At 54.2% G+C, this 17667-nt stretch overlaps 4 protein-coding genes and 1 long non-coding RNA gene across 19 annotated transcripts in view; 3 read left to right on the top strand and 2 right to left on the bottom strand.

Moving 5' to 3' along the window:
- Positions 1 to 3587, top strand: part of Tjap1 (tight junction associated protein 1) — a 29449-nt gene extending 25862 nt beyond the window's left edge. For 7 of the 11 annotated variants that reach the window (XM_076915290.1, XM_034521174.2, XM_076915288.1 and 4 more), the window contains 5 exons: positions 123 to 189; positions 401 to 430; positions 1116 to 1223; positions 1300 to 1383; positions 1937 to 3199. In XM_076915290.1, coding sequence (XP_076771405.1) covers positions 123 to 189; positions 401 to 430; positions 1116 to 1223; positions 1300 to 1383; positions 1937 to 3049 — 1402 coding nt within the window. In that variant the 3' untranslated portion in view covers positions 3050 to 3199. Of the gene's footprint in view, positions 1 to 122; positions 190 to 400; positions 431 to 1115; positions 1224 to 1299; positions 1384 to 1936 lie in introns of all 11 variants that reach the window. The other 4 variants (XM_034521172.2, XM_034521171.2, XM_034521176.2 and 1 more) reach the window with 3 other exon arrangements.
- Positions 3588 to 4144: 557 nt separating this feature from the next.
- Positions 4145 to 7257, bottom strand: Lrrc73 (leucine rich repeat containing 73). Of its 2 annotated transcripts, none has more exons than XM_034521180.2 (6): positions 6749 to 7257; positions 5999 to 6159; positions 5552 to 5674; positions 5150 to 5250; positions 4586 to 4808; positions 4145 to 4463 (listed from the first exon to the last, which is right to left on the bottom strand). In XM_034521180.2, the coding sequence occupies exons 1-6, from the start codon at positions 7018 to 7020 to the stop codon at positions 4393 to 4395; spliced, it is 951 nt and encodes a 316-aa protein (XP_034377071.1). In that variant the 5' UTR covers positions 7021 to 7257; the 3' UTR covers positions 4145 to 4392. The 2 variants fall into 2 exon arrangements, with proteins under 2 accessions (XP_034377071.1, XP_076771410.1); XM_076915295.1 differs by having other exon boundaries at positions 4306 to 4463; positions 4586 to 4774.
- A 234-nt stretch (positions 7258 to 7491) lies between these two features.
- Positions 7492 to 8456, top strand: LOC143434868 (uncharacterized). Its single transcript, XR_013104706.1, has 2 exons — positions 7492 to 7601; positions 8342 to 8456. It is a non-coding gene; the product is annotated as an uncharacterized LOC143434868 (long non-coding RNA).
- On the bottom strand, positions 8298 to 13374 carry Yipf3 (Yip1 domain family member 3). 4 transcript variants are annotated; one of them, XM_034521177.2, is made up of 9 exons: positions 13228 to 13374; positions 12475 to 12672; positions 12233 to 12339; positions 10905 to 10950; positions 10698 to 10790; positions 10404 to 10535; positions 10024 to 10137; positions 9763 to 9886; positions 8298 to 9674 (listed from the first exon to the last, which is right to left on the bottom strand). In XM_034521177.2, the coding sequence occupies exons 1-9, from the start codon at positions 13306 to 13308 to the stop codon at positions 9526 to 9528; spliced, it is 1044 nt and encodes a 347-aa protein (XP_034377068.1). In that variant the 5' UTR covers positions 13309 to 13374; the 3' UTR covers positions 8298 to 9525. The 4 variants fall into 4 exon arrangements, with proteins under 4 accessions (XP_034377068.1, XP_076771407.1, XP_076771408.1 ...); XM_076915292.1 differs by having other exon boundaries at positions 9453 to 9674; positions 9763 to 9916; positions 10011 to 10137; XM_076915293.1 differs by having other exon boundaries at positions 9453 to 9630.
- Positions 13375 to 13458: 84 nt separating this feature from the next.
- On the top strand, positions 13459 to 17665 carry Polr1c (RNA polymerase I and III subunit C). The gene is made up of 9 exons (XM_034521178.2): positions 13459 to 13675; positions 13768 to 13839; positions 15535 to 15642; positions 15868 to 16000; positions 16440 to 16559; positions 16636 to 16788; positions 16911 to 17060; positions 17158 to 17274; positions 17369 to 17665. The coding sequence occupies exons 1-9, from the start codon at positions 13607 to 13609 to the stop codon at positions 17485 to 17487; spliced, it is 1041 nt and encodes a 346-aa protein (XP_034377069.1). The 5' UTR covers positions 13459 to 13606; the 3' UTR covers positions 17488 to 17665.
- Positions 17666 to 17667: the final 2 nt, after the last annotated feature.

Raw genomic sequence — 17667 nt, 5'->3', positions numbered from 1 at the left:
AGTAACCCAGATTCTGGAAGGAGAGGCGCGTTCCTAGTCTCCATGTAGAGGAGGGTTTGTGAGGCCTGAAGAGCAGGACTTGACCAGGGCACTGCCTTTCTCTGCCTTGTTTGCTTGTGTAGGCTGCAGAACAGCTACACAGCGTCCCAGCGGACCAACCAGGAGCTGGAGGACAAGCTGCACGCACTGGTACTGTGCTGGGAAGGGCAGTTTGGCTGGCACTGCTCCCACAGCATAGCCATGGGCTAGGACTTACGGGGGCCGGGGTGCCACTCACCCTGAGGGCTTGGGGAGGAGAGTGTGCTGTGTCAGGCGGGACAGCCATCATGCTCACACTGTCTCTCTTCTCTCTTGGTCTCCCTATGCCGCCACCGCTGCTGCTGCTGTACTCTCCTCTCAGGCCTCTCTTAGCCACAGCTGGATTTTTGCAGTTGCGTCTGAGTTTGTGTGTTCTCCCTGACCCTGGCTTCCTTGATCCATGTCTACAGTAGAGATTGTGGGGGTCTCAGCTGTTTCCCTCTGCCCCTTGAGCCCATCCTCTCTGTTCCTGTCACCGTGAGGCCCGCAGTGCCTCCCTCCTGGGAAACAGCTAGGGCTGAGGTTCTGCTCATGGCCTCCACTCCGGCCGAGCACAGAGTGGCCCCTCAGCATTCCCAGGCTGTAGATACACACTCAGAGACCGGAAGATCAGTCTGCTTTCATCCCGCAGCTCTTCCCTGCCCATCCAGCTAATCTCATGGGTGCCCCACTCCTATCCTGATCCTGGAGACAGCTGCTCCTACAGGCTCAGCCCTGGCTGCGGCTACTGCCTTTAGGCTGTCAGTGCCTTGCCTGGTGCCTAGAGTCCCTCAAGCTCCCCTCAGAGGATGGGTAGTTCTTAGACTGCCTCTCTCCTGGGTTCCCTGGCCTCAGGTCCTACTCAGAAAGCTCCCTCCTGTGGCCAGCCAGCAGAGCAGGGGAAATGCCCAGTGTCTTTCTGTCTGTCGTCATTTGTCTGCTCTGTCTGCCTTGGCTGCCCTAGTACCTGTGGCCTTATGTCTCTGGGCTAGGAGGTGGTGGAGGGAGAGAGGACTGTCTGGGTTTTGGCCTGTGTTTACCATAAGTCTGTGCCTCAGATCAAGAAGGCTGAGATGGACAGGAAGACTCTGGACTGGGAGATTGTGGAGCTGACCAATAAGCTACTGGATGCCAGGAACACCATCAATAAACTGGAAGAGCTCAATGTATGTTCTCATCCTCAGCCTGGCTCTGTCCTGTACCCTGGGGTGGGCTGGGCTCTAAGCAGCTCCGTGTCTTTAGGAGCGGTACCGGCTGGACTGCAACTTGGCTGTGCAGCTCCTCAAGTGCAATAAGTCCCACTTCCGGAACCACAAGTTTGCTGATGTGAGTGACATGCCTGCCTGGCACCATTCTAGCTGCATCAGGACTCTATCCAGCTTCTTTGTCTCTGCCATTCTGCTTCCTCTGACTCCCCTTTCTACTTGTTCTTCCCTTTGTCCCCTGCTGAGGTCCTGGATGCTGCTGAGGGCCCATTGTTAGTGTTGGGGCTGACTTAGTGTTTCTGTAAGGTGCTCTTCAGTCTGAGGAGGCAGTTAAACCGATCTGACCTCACTCTTCTCAGGGGCAAAGCCTCTGACTCCATGTCTCAAAGTCAAGGCTGGTCTGGCCCCACAGAGCTGCAGCTACCACAAGGTCTGTAGTTGGTACGCTTCTCCACTGAGACCGGAGGCGATGTGTCAGTAGACACAGTCTCAGTAGTGATCTGGTCCACTGCATGTGATTTTATCCCTACCATTTGTTTCTCTCAGGTGAGGTTGTGTAGGAGCTCAAAGCCGAGTCTACAGGGCTAACTAAGACACGGTGCCTGTACCCTTGCTGTGGGTCAGGCTATCCTTAGTGGGTCTCCTTCATGTCTCTCTCCCTTCTCTTCTCTTAGCTACCCTGTGAGCTACAGGACATGGTTCGGAAACATCTGCGCAGCGCTCAGGAGGTTGCCAGCCCCGGGCCCAGCCCCAGCCCCAGCCCCAGCCCTTCTTCCAGCCTGGCCCCAGGGGCTGTGGTACCTACCTCAGTCATTGCCCGGGTCTTAGAGAAACCTGAGTCTCTCCTGCTCAATTCAGCCCAGTCGAGCAGTGCTGGACGCCCCTTAGCTGAGGACGTCTTTGTGCATGTGGACATGAGTGGGGGTGACCCAGCCAGCCCGCCTGCCCCAGGCAGTCCCTCTCCACAACCCAATGGGGAGTGCTGCTCAGTGAGTACTGCAGGGGGCTCCCCAGAGGAGGAACTGCCCCTGCCAGCCTTTGACAAGTTGAGTCCCTACCCTACCCCATCTCCACCACACCCACTGTACCCTGGTAGGAAGGTGATAGAGTTCTCTGAGGACAAGATCCGAATTCCTCGGAACAGCCCCCTCCCCAACTGTACCTATGCCACTCGGCAGGCCATCTCCTTGAGCCTGGTGGAGGACGGCAGTGAGCGGGCCCACCGCAGCCCAGTGCCTAGCAGTCCTGTCTCAGCCCAAGGTTCACCCCATCACCAGCCTAGTCCAGCTCCCTCAGCACTGAGTGCCCCAGCTAGCTCTGCCAGCTCTGAGGAGGACCTGTTGGCCAGCTGGCAGCGTGCATTTGTGGACCGCACCCCGCCCCCTGCTGCTGTGGTCCAGCGCACAGCCTTTGGACGAGACACACTGCCGGAGCTGCAGCTGCATTTCTCCCCAGGCCACTCTACAGCCCCAGCACCTTCCCCACACCCACACCCACACCGTGAGCGTGGACTTGTGCTGCCAACAGAACCTGACTCTGGCTTTCCTCAAGAAGAGGAAGAGGAGATGCTGAACCTGCCTGTCAGCCCCGAGGAAGAGCGCCAGAGCCTGCTGCCTGAGACAGAGGATACAGAGGAGGGGCCTAGCCCTTCCCACACTGATGGCAGGGCCTGGCCTCTCCCCAGTTCCAGCCGCCCCCAGCGTAGCCCCAAAAGAATGGGAGTACACCACCTGCACCGCAAGGACAGCCTAACGCAGGCCCAGGAGCAGGGCACCCTGCTCAGCTAGGCCTGCCTGCCTTCTGCCACCACCTCTGGGCTGCATAGGACCTCAGACTTCCTTCAGACCTGGGCAGCTCTGTGAGTGGCCCATAGCATATCTTGGAGCTGCGTTTGCACTGACTGGTGCCGGCTTGCCTCGTGATTTTTTTCTCTTTTCCTTTGGAATATTTATTCTCCAAGGGTAACAAGTCATTTAATTCTCAAGCTTTCCTCCAGTCAGTCAGCCCACTGTTGCCATGGAAGTGACAGGCAGCTTGGCAGTTTTCATTCCCATCTCCTCTCGTACCTGAGCTCTGGTTGTTAGGGAGGGTACCGTTGGTGCTGCTGGCCCCAGAGACAAGCGTGGACTCACTCAGGGCTCCCCTTGGCTGTTCCCACCCTCTCTTCTAGAGGGAGGGCGTGACTTCAGGGGCCTCAAGACTCTAGGTGAGGCCTGGCCCCCTCTTAACCTTGGCTCTAGACTGTTACTCCCAGATTTGGGAAGTTTTCACATAATAATGACTATTTTAAAATAAAATAAAACTTATTTTATAGGTAAGGCTTAATTTGCCTTTCTCCTCAGTTTAACTCCCTTCTTGCTTTTATTGTTGCAACAGCATCTTCGGTAGCACTGGCTGGCTCCAAACTCCCAGCTCCACCTGTCTGCCCCAGTGTGATGGGATTAAAGGTAGACACCACTGTGCCTAGCTAACACTTTGTGGCTGTGAGTGTGCACTGTGTACAGGTGCCCGGAGCTGCAGTTACATGCCAACTACTGGGCACCTCTCCAGCCCTGCCCTCAGTAGTTCTTGTCTAACTTTCCTAGTCTTTGCCAGAGATCCCTCTGTACCCCATCTGCCTGGCTTCACTCAGCCTGAGGCATGGGGAGGAGGGGCAGGGGCTAATGATAAGACTCCCTGAAGAAGGAAGGTCCAGTTCAGCCCAGCCCTTGATTCTGTCTTCAGGTGTCGGAGTTCCCGGGACCTCCAGGTCCTACACCGAGGCTGACCTTTTGGGATCTGAGCTGTAGAGTGGTATCATCCCTAAGGCTGATCAGTGGTGCTGCCAGCCCCCCCTCCCCCCCAACCCCCATTGGTCATCCCCCAGTGACCACAGCTGCAAGTCAGGTTGTGGAGTTTATAAAATCTGTTCCGAGCCAGCGGGTTGCAGCCAGAGCTGCCAAGTTCAAAGTCAGTACCCTGGATTCAAGTCCCCCCGCCACCCCTCAAGGCTGTTGTCCAATGACAGCTTCCAGAGCCTCATACCACTACCAGGAGCTGCCAGAGCCCCAGCCAGGGCCTCTCTCTGCCCTGTGGAGGAAGGCAGTGGGGACACAGACAAACAGTGATGTGCAGAGGTCCAAGTGGAGAGTCACATCTCGGTCTCAGCCAACAGACTGTCCCCTAGTCCTGATGTCATTAGCACCATCTGAGAACTGGGATCTGTGGGAGGGCAGAAGGATGCTCAGGCTGTCACTCACAACTGGGCAGACATGACAAATGCCACCACCACCTCCTTTATCTAAATCTTCCAGAAATAACCCTCATCCATTCTCCATTCTTACCACTGGGGCACATCCAGGAGCTGCCACCCCGCTGATGGGCAGTAGGCTCCCGCCCTCTCCCCCATTCCTGGGTGTCAGCGGCCCCTCCTGCCACTTCTTCCTCTTCCTCCCCCTCAGACAGGAGGTCACAGATCTGCTGTTGCAGCTCTGGGCTAATGCTGTTCTCAGCCAACACCAGGCTCCGCAAAGCTGTTGGGTAATTTTCTACCATGTCCAGCAGGGTCTTGGGAAAGGAGAGATGTACACAGAAAAGAGTAAACACAGGAGAGATGGCTCAGTGGTTAAGAGCAGTGGCCACTCTTCCTAAGGACCAGGGTTCAATTCCCAGCACCCATGTCACTGTTCATCACATTTATTCCAGTTCCAGGGGATCTGACACCACCTTCTGGCCTCCACAGGCACAAGAGACATACAGGCAAAACATTCATTCACATAAAATAATAAATATTAAGTTATAAAACTTAAAAAATAAAAAACACGATTTAGGCAGTCCTTGGACCCAACAGGCCAGCCTTGGGTCACCCTGTCCCCTAATGATGTCTCCAAAACATGATGGCTTCTCACCTGAGCCGACTGGTTGGTGAGCCCTGTGCCCTCCAAATCTAGGACTTCTAGGGTACGGCTTGAGGCCACAGCTACAGCCAGCATCCCTGCCACATGGTCACCTAGGAAGTTAGCACAAATGCTTAGCCATCTGGGAAAACAGAGGTCTGTTAACCCTTTGCCTGGCCAGAAAGGGAGCAGCATATTAAGTGAGATGAAGCAAGTCAGATCCAGATTTTGACCAAGATTTAAACCTACCTACCTACCTGTTGGTCAATCTGAAACCACGAAGGATGGCTCCCTTACAAGACCCCTGGGGGGTTCTCCTTCACCCTCCCTTCCTTGTTACTATGGCAACCGATGATCTGAGGTTTTTTTGGACAGAGCAGCAGTGAACATTGAAGGGAGTTATCTTAAGCTCACCCAGGGGGTTGTAATCCAGGTTGAGGACGCGGACTTGGGAGCTGTGGGCCACAGCAATGGCAAGGCGGCTCCAGCCCTTAGGGGTGATGCCAGGGTTGGCGCTCAGTGTTAGCTCCTTCAGACCTAAGCAGCAGCACACAGTGAGAATCCAGGATGGGTAAAGCAAGGCCCCTCTCTACACTGTGTCTATGGGGTAACCCTAGTGGCTAGGAGCCACTCTGCCCCCAACCACAGCAGTCTAGAGCAGTTAGGGACCTACTCACGCCTCCCCTGCCTGGATCAGTTTCCATTCTGCTCAGTTCCTATGTTTCTCCCTTCCTGAGATGGGTAAAAAGGAATTCTTGCTTCACCCTCCCAGCTCTCAGCACTGGGCCACACCCCCTTCTCTGTATTTAGCCTACATCAGTCACCACCGCTAGCCCATGCACTCAGTAGGGCCCTGCTCACCAGACTTGGCCCCGTCTGGAGGGAGGAGGCCACAGATGAGGTTGATGGCTTCATCACCCAACATGCAGTCCCCCAGGTCAAGAGCCACAAGGGCAGGGTGGAGAGCCAGGGCTGGGTTCAGCAAGGCCAGTCCTGCATCTGTGAGTGGGCTCCCATGTAGGCTGAAGGTTGAGATGAGAGTAATTATGTATAACCAGCCTTATCTAGTTGGGAAAGCTGCCCCTCCCCGAGACAAGAATGGGAAGGAAGAATGGAAACCCCAGATTTGAAGGAATACGATGGAAAGGGAATTTGGTTTCTGGGGCAGGAACTGATAAGAACATTGCACAGGGAGGGGTGTGTGGATAGTGGACTGTGGAGCCAGCACACATGTCCATGGTCCTCCGAGATCCTTCAGCGTGTAGGGCTGGAAGGGCTCGTCTGTAGTCTCCATGGGAGGTGACCCTCAGAAACGAGGGGCTTCACAATGAAGTAACTTGCGGGGTGGGGTGGGGATGGCAGCATTCCCTACTATGCAGGGCTCTCGGTATCCCAGCTCTCTTTGGAGGATGGCATGTGGAGCGAAGTCTAGGACCGATGCATGTTTCTGGGAGGGTGTGGTGGACCCAGAGATGAGATGTGCATTAGAGGTTGCAAAAGTAGGACGATGGGAAAACAGGTACTGGAAAGGTAATGTGGAGGTACAGGCGGGGGTGGAGGGTGTGTAGAGGGATGTGTGGCCGGGACCCCCTTGCGAGGGGACACACTCACAAGAGGGACTGGATGGAGCGGTTGGTCCGTAGCGCTTCTGCCAGCTGCTTGATGCGGCTGGGACTAGACACGACGCCCAGGTTAAGGTTGAGCTGCGCCAGGGACGTGGCTCCAGCTAGGGCCCGGCAGATGCGGCCGAAGTCGCGGTCGCACAGGCGACAGCCGCGCAGCGAGAGCAGGCGCACCGCGTTATCGCGCAGGCCGCGGCAGATGTCCCGCACCTCGGCGCCTGACAGCGGCTCCCCCGAAATCTGGATGGAGCTAGGCAGCATGGTCCCCACGGCTGGGCCTCGGGGAGGCTGGCGCCGGTGTCCCGGCCTGGGCAGAAGTTGGCCCGGGGGCGGGCGGGGGCGGGGCAGGGAAGGGACTCAGGTCACGATCCCGGTCCCGGTTGGGGTCGCGGCGGGAGCGGAGGTGGAGGCAGCAGAGGCTGCGGCGGAGGCCGAGGCAACGGCGGCTGTGGCGGCGACGAAGCGCGCCCGGGCCGCGGCGGGATCGAAAGCAGGCGCGGGCCCGGGTGCGGAGGCCCGGAGGGGGAGCGGCGCGGGGGCGGGGGCGGCCGGGGACGGAGCTGCAGCCACCCACCCCGCGCTGGTCCTCTCCCTCCCGGCTTTGGGGGCCGCGCCCGCTCTGCGGGCCCGGGGCCCGGCAGCACGGCTCTCGGGGACAGCCGGGGCGGGATGCAGCTCAGCTTCAGCTGCTGCGCCGGAGCAGGCGGCGAGTTCCTATGGCAACGGTTGCGTCACTGGCCCTCGCCCCGCCCCCCGTCCCCGCATGGACCACGCGGCCGGCGCGCGGTGCTTGTCTTAGGGCAAAGAACTAGGATCTGAGGGCCTGACAGCGCGGAAAGAAGGTAGGAGGATGCAGTCTCGCGTGGGGAGGGTGGAGACAAGTCACGCTGAGACAGCTTTTGATGTCATTTCGGCCTCTTTTTACTTATTCTCTGGTACTTCTCCATTCTTGAGGTCTAAATCCGGAGATTCAGCGCCTTCTCCAAGACCCTGAATAATCAGTCCGGCTTGGAAGTCGATAGGCTCTTTAATCCGGTTGCGCCCTGCCCCCATGTTCCAGTGACGCGAGGCGTAGCTTGCGTGGGGATTCCAATCCACAGGGACTTCCCCGTCAATATGGTTGCATGGGGCAGGATCTCTAGGGTAGGGCAGGTGAACCATCTTTGAAGATGTTTTAACGTAGAGAAAAATGGGGTTGCTCAAATCAAAGGGTGTCAGATCATCCCAGAGCTGTGGGAGTCTGGGTGGGGGTGTGTAAAGCCGCTGCTACCACAGTGAAGCTGAGTTTTCTCTGATTGCAATGGGGGCTTCATTAGTGCAACAGGACAGTATAGTAGGCAGAGGAATTGCCATTTTCCTTTAAAAAAAAAAAAATCAAGAGGGCGTGGTGGCGCACGCCTTTAATCCCAGCACTCAGGAGGCAGAGGCAGGTGGGTCACTGAGTTCGAGGCCAGCCTGATTTACAGAGTGAATTTCCAGGACAGCCATGGCCTTACTGAGAAACCCTGTCTCAGGAGACAAAAAAGAAAAAGAATGGGTCAGACATAGGTATGCGCCTTTAATCTCAGCTTTTGTGTTGCAGAGGACGGTGGATCTCTGGTCTACATGTTGAATTCCAGAAGGCCAGAGCTACATACTGAGACCTCATCCCACGTCATTCCCCTCCCGCCAAAACAAACAAACAAACAAACAAACAACCCCTACAGGTTTGCAGGTGCCTGCAGAAACCAGAAGAGGGTGCTAAAGTTTCAGGAAAATCTGACCCACCCACCATGGATACTGAGAACTGAGCTACTGAATCCTTGTAGTTTGCAAGGACAGTACTCTTGAACAGAGCCATCTCTCCAGCCCCTGGACTTTATTTTTAATTATGTTTATGGTGTGCCTGTGCAGTGAGTACAGGTGCTCTCAGAGGTCCGTGGGGCACCTGGGGCTGGAGTTCAAAGCACTTGTGAGCCATTCACCATTGTCGCTGGGAACTGAAGTCCAGTCCCCTCCAGAGCAGCGTGACTCCAGCATCCCAAACTCACTGTTTGGTGAAACATGGTCTCACTGGCCCTGACTGGTTTGGAACTCTTTGTTGATTCGGTTGGCCTTGAAGGTCCACCTTTCTACATAGCCGTGCTGAGACGCAAAGGAATGCACCACCATGCTCAGCCTGAATTTACTTCAGTGGAGGTTAAAGGATGGTGGTCGTCAACACTTAGAAAAAATCTTTAGAAAACTAAAGCCTCGTAAGACTATGCTTGGCTTCAAATGTCAACTCCATGGGGACACTGTCTCACGATGGCCCAGCTGCAGAAGGTCCTTGTAGGTGGAAATCTCACTGTTGCCTAGACTTAGGGTGAGGACTGTGGGCTCTAAGGCTCTGTGGGTCAAGCATCTCCAGCCCTCAGGGGCAGTAGCGGGCATCAGGATGAGTGGCAGGAGGATGGCTGGAATAGGAGCTGCAGGTCCAGACTTCAATCAGTATTTTAATTACCAAGTCTATATTTAGCAAGGCAGGAGGGGAAGGAGAGAACCAGGGGTGGGTGGGGAGGCCTCAGAAGAGCTGACCCATATTCTGCACCTGGCTGCAGAGACGCAGTCCTAGCCATGAGTTCCTGGCCTGTGCCCTTCAGAAGCCAAGCCTGGTGCCTAGGAGGTGTTTAGGCAGCAGCAGCTTGGTGGCTGCAGACCTCAGCAGACACATATCCTCAGTACTGTCTTTAATCTTCCTCTGCCCCAGAGCTGGGGGTCAGGGCAGGCCAAGGATTTCAGAGAGGGTCAGTGTGACTGCAGGGTCACTGCGATTGCCTTGGCGGTGGCATTGACCACAGCAACAGGAAGCTTGGCAGCAGGGAGCACAGCAGGGATGTCTCTGGGGACCCTCTGCATGGGTAGGATGTTGGGGCCTTCCAGGGTGTCCAGGATCCCTAGAGGAAGGATGCAGAGTGAATGAGAGCTGGCTGGGCAGGGCAGCTCACCCAGCCCACTCCCTCTACCCAGTGTCCTGGCACTCACCCTCTACCACCTTGTGGTAGGCGAAGTGCAGATACAGCAGGAAGAGCATGTGCAGAGCAGCCAGTGTGCCGCAGAGCAGCAGCCTCTGGGTAGGGCCCACAGTCCGTGACACCAACACTGCCACCTAGGGCCACAGGGATACAGTTCAGAAGCCCTGTTTTCAAAGTGAGGGATGAAGCAGATACTCCAAGCCCAGGGCAGAACTGTCAGTACATCCTTCTAGAGCCTTCGTGGGGTAGAGAGCAAACCTGCTCGGCTTACCATGCGCAGGGTGGAGAGGCCACCCACCAGCAGCCAGAAGACGTAGAAGAGAGCATGAAGGTGGATGTTATAGGTGATGAACAAGACTATACAGTGCCCGAAGAGACCGTAGCCCTGGGGGGAGATGAGAGCACCATCACTTGGGCTGGACTGCCCTTGGCCCCAAGGTGGGGGGGGTCTTTTAGCTTGCTGCTCTCATCCCAGGTCCAACCCTGCTCCTCCCATCCCAGGTCCACCCCCTGCTCCTCCCATCCCAGGTCCATCCCCTGCTCCTTCCATCCCAGGTCCACCCCCTGCTCCTCCCATCCCAGGTCCACCCCCTGCTCCTCCCATCCCAGGTCCACAGACCCCCAGAGAGCACCCCAGGCTCGGCTCCTTACCAGCAGTGCTAACATCTGGAGCATGGTGATCTGGGCATTACACAGGTAGGCAAGGAAGTAAATGAAGGATGAGACACCCAGCCAGTATCCGAAGCAGGTGCCTATGGCTGTGCCCATGAGGGTGCCCTCTCGCTGTGGGGTAAAGGCTCTGCTTAGGCTGAGAGACCTCTGGTCTCAGCCTTCCCCAGGGCCTTTTCTGCAGGGGCTGCTCCTGCCTCACTTGGCATTCATAGCCTTAGGTAGTTTTCAGCCTCCACCAGCTACCCGCCTTCCCAAGGCCTGTGCCCTGCTTACGATAATGGTGTCAGAAGTCTTCATCCCGTGCAGGAGAATGGCGACCAGCGTGAAGACCAGCATGAGCGGTCCGTAGAGCTCACCTGCGACTTTCTGTCAATTCAGTAACATGTTCACTAGAGACTGCAACTCAGGCTTAGCTTGGTGGCCAGCCTCCACCCTGATGCCTCCCTCCCCTGCTCTGCAGAAGGGCCTTTCCCTCCTCACCTGGGGGAAGTTAACCATCTTGATAGGGATCATGGACTCCAGGAGCCTGGGAGAGGAGGAGAGATGAGAGCAGGAGTGCTATGGTGTGTTCTGGAAGGCAGGGTCGGAAACTTAACTCATGGCTCTACTGCCTGGAATAGGGCTGACCCAGAGGACATGCTGGATGAGAGGGGGAGGAAGGACAACCCTCAAAACTGAGGTGAGTGGAAAACCTGGAAAACTGGATTTGACCATTTACCTACATGGCCTACAGAGGACAGGCAGAGAAGCTCCAGGAGCTGTCCAATCACTGAGGGCGAGGGACGCACCTGCTTCCTGCCTCTTCCTCATTACTAAATGCAGTGAGCATTTTTCTGGAAAAATATACTTGAACTGGTATTAAAATTTCACACAGAGCCGGGCGGTGGTGGTGCACGCCTTTAATCCCAGCACTTGGGAGGCAGAAGCAGGCAGATTTCTGAGTTTGAGGCCAGCCTGGTCTACAGAGTGAGTTCCAGGACAGCCAGGGCTACACAGAGAAACCCTATCTCTGAAAACTAAAAAAAAAAAAAAAATTCACACAGAATTATAAAAAACAAACAAACAAAAAAAGATCATTTCTTCCTTTGCCTATGGCTACTATAACTGGTTTTTCTTGTTTTTTTAGAAAATTTTCTTGGACTATTCTTTTTAGTTACGATATTACTTCCTTTGGTAAGACTTCCCCTTTGGACCCTGAAGTCTTTCTAGGTTTCAGTGTCCCTCCTGTGTGAAACGGCACTCAGTGCCAAGCCCTGTCCCCACCATCTTCACGGATAAATCAGGCATTATCAGGATAGTGCTCTACACAGAATAAAATCTCAATGTGTGCTTGCTCAGCGGGCCCAGCTTTTATATTAGCTCTGGTTGAAGGATGAACGAAGAATGATGCCAGGATTGCATCCAGTTTTTGATAAAGAAGTTAATGACTATGCTCTGATATTCGGGTGCAGTGTCTTCTGATGCCTGAGGGTGTGGGGATAAGGGCAGCAGAGCTTCCTTTGTGGAGCTGTTGGTGTTTGGGGAGACGGGCTCAGGACTAAGAATGCACTGCAGTTTGAGCGCTAACTCCAAGAGGAAGAGTTGTCTAGAAGCCCAGGTGAGGACCAACGGGGGAGGTATGAGAACCAAGTGCGTGCTGTTTAAACTGGGCGTGTGTACCTTTCACAATGTATCCAGCAACAAATTCAGTGACCAGAGTGACGGGGTTACAAGTGGGGCAGCCACCAGAGCGCCGGGCTCTATTATCTGACTGGAGTCTGGATGAGGGTCTAGATGTGAGGACAGATGTTTCAGAGAAGGCTCCTTACCTGCTGCGGACCTGGGCAGGCTCCACATCAAAGTAGGGTCTCAGGATGTCGATGTTGGCATACAAGCTGAAAGCCCTGGAAGCTTGTCTCTTTCCTGCCTGCCACATCTGAAGGGAGATGGGTATTGTTAAAGCTCTTGGCTCTAGACTGTTGCCCAGGCTCTGCTAGATTTCTGTGTGGGTCTAAGTGGAAAACCTGTATCAATTTAGGACATACATAGGTCCTCTTTTCCATCGGCTTACCTGATCTGCTACCTGCCGGCTCAGTTGTCCCTTAAAGCCTTTCATGCCAAGGAACTCCCCATCCTCTTCTTCGGCAGCCGCTGCATCAGCATCTACTTCTTCCTCACGCAGGCGCTGATGAAGCTCACCCATGTCCTCAAAGCTGGAGCCTGAGGTATCATCCATGTTCTCCATATCAATCACAGCCGAGCCCCCACCCTGTGAAGACAATGGCTCCTAGAGTGAGGGGCCCCTCCGTAGCATCCTTCCGTTCTCTGCTCATCTGACAGTTGGAAGCTTTGCTCTTCTACTGACGAGGGAGGGCATGGCTTGGAACTGCTACCCACCCACTGTGCCATACATACTCTTTCTGTGCCGGCAACTCTAGGCAGCGACACTTTTGTAGTCCAGGAAACCTACTATTCATTTTCAATTCACGTTGTCCTCCTACTGTCCCCCTCAAAGCTCCAAAGAGTTGCAAGACAGCCCAGTTGCCTTTCCCAAGTGTCAAACAAGCCCATTTTTAGGGAGTGCCAGTGAATCCTAGCCTCTAGCCCCACACTATGCCTGATCCAGGCGGACCTCCCAACCCGTCTGCAAAGCCCCGGGCAGGCAGGGACCCGAGGCCCGCTGGAGCCCTGGGCTAGCCCTCTCACGCCAGCACAAGCTCTGCACACTTTCGCGTGGAAGACTCTAAGAGGACAGAGCGGTGTTGCAAGGGAGCCGACTTCCATGCCGCGGCAGAGACTAGCAACCGCACGTCGGACTCAATACCTGGATGTTTTCTTCGAAGCCTCCCCATTCTGGGCCAGCACCATTTCGGACGCCGCTGGCCGGCGCCGCCGGAGTCGCCATGTCCCTCGAGGCTTCCCGTCGCTGACGCTCGCGCGCGTGGGAATAGTGTGAGACCTGGGTCCGAGGGAGGGAAAGGTTCAGAGGAGCGAGGGAGCGAGGTAGGATCAGCCGGAACGCAAAAGTGAGAAACCCGGATGTTTGGCCTCAATTGACGTCCGGAAGTGAAGGACGTGGACAGAGGCGGGGTAGGATCTCGCGACATTCAAGATTGTCGGAGAGCGAGCGTTGCTGAGACGGGGGCGGGCCGCTAGCGCGCACGCGCGGACTTGGGGCCTTGTCTCACGGCGAATGGTGGAAGATGGCGGCGACGCAGGCGGTGGAGGAAATGCGGACCCGCGTGGTTCTAGGAGAGTTTGGGGTTCGCAATGTAAGAGATTGGGGCGCGGGAGGGGTGGGGACGGCACGGGGGAGAGGAGGCCTGGGGTGGGGCTTGGCCTCACTGCCTTTCCGTTGGTCTAGGTCCACACCACTGACTTTCCCGGTAACTACTCCGGTTATGATGATGCCTGGGACCAGGACCGCTTCGAGAAGGTGGGTAGGGCTGGAGGGGCCCAGACCGCTCGAGGGCCAGGCCTCGCAGGCTAGGCTGGGGGTCGCCGACTTCGTGAAACACGCATGTGCGAGGCGCTCCGTAGACGGGCCGTCAGACTCGGTTCCTGTCCGTGGACCAAGTTCATTCGGTGGGATAATGGATGGACCACATAAACAAGCTATTCCAGTATAGTAAGATAGCGGTGAAGAAGGCCGGGGTAAGGAATCATGGATGCACTTAAACCAGCCAATGGAAGGGACGTAGCTAAAGGTCAGTGAAGGGAGTGACATTTGAATTAAGCTTTGAACTGTGAATAAGAGATGAGCAGTGAAGGCCTAATTGGAACTTCATTATAAACGCTTGTGGAAGGTTTGCTCTGAGCCTGCCCCAGCGGTTCATTCTTGTCGGTGTAAGTCCATCGGCATGAGTGATAGGTAAGACTGGGGTGCATTTTAGACTCCAGGTGATAGGTTTTATTTTGTCTTTTTGAAACCTTTTTTTTTTTTTTTGCCCTAGAACACCCTCTGGAGACCAGGCTGGACTTGAACTCAGATCGATCCACCTGTCTCTGCCTTGCCTGCACTGGGATTAAAGGCATGAGCCATCAAGCTTAGAATTTTTCATTAGACTGATACAATTTTGCAATCTTGCGAGTTCCGAGGGAATGAATTCTGGCAAATATGCCAGCTAGTGTATGGAGGCTAAAAAGGGCCCAGATGAACTCAGAGCGTGGTAATGGAGTAAAGGAGTGTTAACTAGCTGATAGGACCCTTGCTTTGGTGAGGGCAGTGTGTGTGAGAAAGGACTTTGTGGCTTGAGGAACCTAAAACTTGGTATGTGTGTTTGCCTGCTTGTGTATTTGTGCACCACCATGTGTTAGTGATCCCAGCAGTGTGAGGAGGGTGTTAGGTCCCACTGGGTGCTGGGAAACAAACCTAGTTCTTCTGGAAGAGAGAATTAGAAGGAATATTAGATAAAGAAATTGGTGTTCAGAAACCAAGAGAATATAGTGGGGAAAAGTAAGTATTAAAAAATAAAGGCGGGGGCTGAAGCAGTTAAGAGGTCCTGAGTTCAATTTCCAGAAACTACATGGTGACTCACAACCATTGGTAATGGGATCTGAATGGTAATTGTAGTAAATGTGAATTGGTAATGGTGTGTCTGAAGACAGTGACAGTGTATTCACATATATAAAATAAATTTAAAAAAAAAGACAACAGAAGTGCAAGTATCAGTCTAAGTGGTGCGGGAAATTCTACTTTTTGTACAGCAGCTTCTCTGAGGCATAGTGGCACACGCCTTTAATCCAGTGCTAGGAGGCAGAAGTAGGTGAAGTTTTGAGTTTGAGGCCAGCCTGGTCTACAGAGTGAGTTCCAGAACAGTGAGGACCACACAGAGAAACCCTGTCTCAAAAAATGTAAAACACAAACAGTGCCTCCTGCCCCAAGAACAGGACTGGAGACAGAGTGTGTCCTGATCATCTTGGCTTTAGGATGAGGGGTGGAAGTACATTGAGGGGTAGTGCCAGGGTGGGAGGCTTTAGGATGAGGAGGTGGAAGTACACTGAGGGGTAGTGCCAGGGTGGGAGGCTTTAGGATGAGGAGGTGGAAGTACATTGAGGGGTAGTGCCAGGGTGGGAACGAGGCATGCATCACTCAAGAGAAACAAGCCATTGGGTTTTCCCATCCTTCTAGAATTTCCGTGTGGACGTGGTGCATATGGATGAAAACACACTGGAGTTTGACATGGTGGGGATTGATGCTGCCATTGCCAATGCTTTCCGGAGAATTCTGTTAGCTGAGGTATTAGAAGACATGGGCTGGAGTGTGGAATTGTATCATCACCCCATTTGTAGGAATGCTTCCCAAAGCTATCCTCCCAGGCAGGTGGGGTGGTTCACACCTATAATACAAACACTTCTGAGGGAAGTCTGGGCTACATAGTAAACCTTGGATTAGAGCTGCCCCTCTTACTTTCCAGGTAAGGATGGGTGGAGGTCAGCTGGATGATTTTGCTTCCTTGGGCAGGTACCAACAATGGCGGTGGAAAAGGTTTTGGTGTATAACAACACATCCATTGTCCAGGATGAGATCCTTGCTCACCGCCTGGGGCTCATCCCCATTCTTGCAGATCCTCGTCTCTTTGAATATCGGAACCAAGGTGAGGCTGAGAGGTTGAGACTATCAGTTAAGCAGAAGTCTCTGAATGTATCATGGGTTCAGATCCCAGGCCTACTACTGGAATCTTTGTTGGCATCTTGTACATAGGCCTCCCATTGGGAGGACAGCTGTCCCCACCTTTAGTCTGTCACTATGTACAACCACCTCTTAGCAGTGCCAGCAACACTCAAGGGCTCTTTCCACCTTTACTTTCTAGGGACCGAACTCAGGTCTTCAGGTTTGAACAAACACACACCCTCACTCTGTGAGCCTTCTTGTTAGTCTGTTATTAGAGCTACTAGGGCCAGGTGTGGTGGTGTACAACTTCACTTATAGCACTGGTGAAAGCAGGTAGATGTCTCATGAGTTCAAGGCCAGTCGGGGCTTGTGAAACCCTGTCTCAAAACCAGACCAACCTTGCTGCTTCCTCTCTTGTACAGGAGAGGAAGAAGGAACAGAGATAGATACACTGCAGTTTCGGCTGCAAGTCAGATGTACCAGGAACCCCAATGCTGCTAAGGATTCCTCAGACCCCAATGAACTCTATGTGAACCACAAAGGTGAGCTGTGGTGAGAGGACCCACAGGCTGAAGGGGCAAATTGTTGGATTGGGATTTCTGACATATTTCCCTCCAGTGTATACCAGGCATATGACATGGGTCCCCTTGGGAAACCAGGCTGATGTCTTCCCGGAGGGTACAATTCGCCCAGTGCACGACGACATCCTCATTGCTCAGCTTCGACCTGGCCAGGAAATTGACTTGATTATGCACTGCGTCAAGGGCATTGGTGAGAACCTAGTGAGTCTGCCCTGGGGGTGGGACAGTCTGACTGTAGTAGTGCAGTAGAACCAGGAGCTCAACAGGGCTGTTAGCGGCGATCAGAAGGCCAATGCACTTGTGTTGTCCCAGGCAAAGACCATGCCAAGTTCTCTCCAGTGGCCACAGCCAGCTATAGGCTCCTGCCCGACATTACCTTGCTGGAACCGGTGGAAGGAGAAGCAGCTGAGGAGCTGAGCCAGTGCTTCTCACCTGGTGTGATTGAGGTGCAGGAGGTACAAGGTGAGGTGTTGGTGCACTTTGTGATTAAGGCCTAGCAGACAAGGAAAGCTCCTTTCTTTACAGGCAAGGCATGAAGGTGTAATACTGTTTTCCTTAGGTAAAAAGGTGGCCAGGGTTGCCAATGCACGGCTGGATACCTTCAGCAGGGAAATCTTCCGGCATGAGAAGCTAAAGAAGGCTGTGCGGCTTGCCCGTGTGCGGGACCATTATATCTGTGAGTGACGGTGGTACTCCTTTGGATAGGATGTAGAACTAGCTGGCATTAAAGGTAAATCCTGCTGGGGCTGAGTGTTCCCTTTGGTCTCTAGTTTCTGTGGAGTCAACTGGAGTTTTGCCACCGGATGTGTTGGTGAGTGAAGCCATCAAGATACTGATGGGGAAGTGCCGGCGATTCTTGGATGAGCTGGATGCAGTTGAGATGGACTGAAGCTTCCACAGCACTTCAGGGACGGCACGGCTGCTCTCCCAACTGCACCACTGTGCCCAGTGTTGCTAGAGGTCCGATTCCAGTCTCATTTCCAGTCAATACATTTTATTAAATGTGCCACAGATTAAGATGCCTTTGTAAGGCCTTTGTTGTAAATAAATTGATCTTAGCAAAAGTTTT

The sequence above is a fragment of the Arvicanthis niloticus genome, chromosome 17, assembly GCF_011762505.2.
Source record: "Arvicanthis niloticus isolate mArvNil1 chromosome 17, mArvNil1.pat.X, whole genome shotgun sequence".
Taxonomy (NCBI): Eukaryota; Metazoa; Chordata; class Mammalia; order Rodentia; family Muridae; genus Arvicanthis; species Arvicanthis niloticus.
This window is presented reverse-complemented; position numbering and strand designations above follow the sequence as displayed.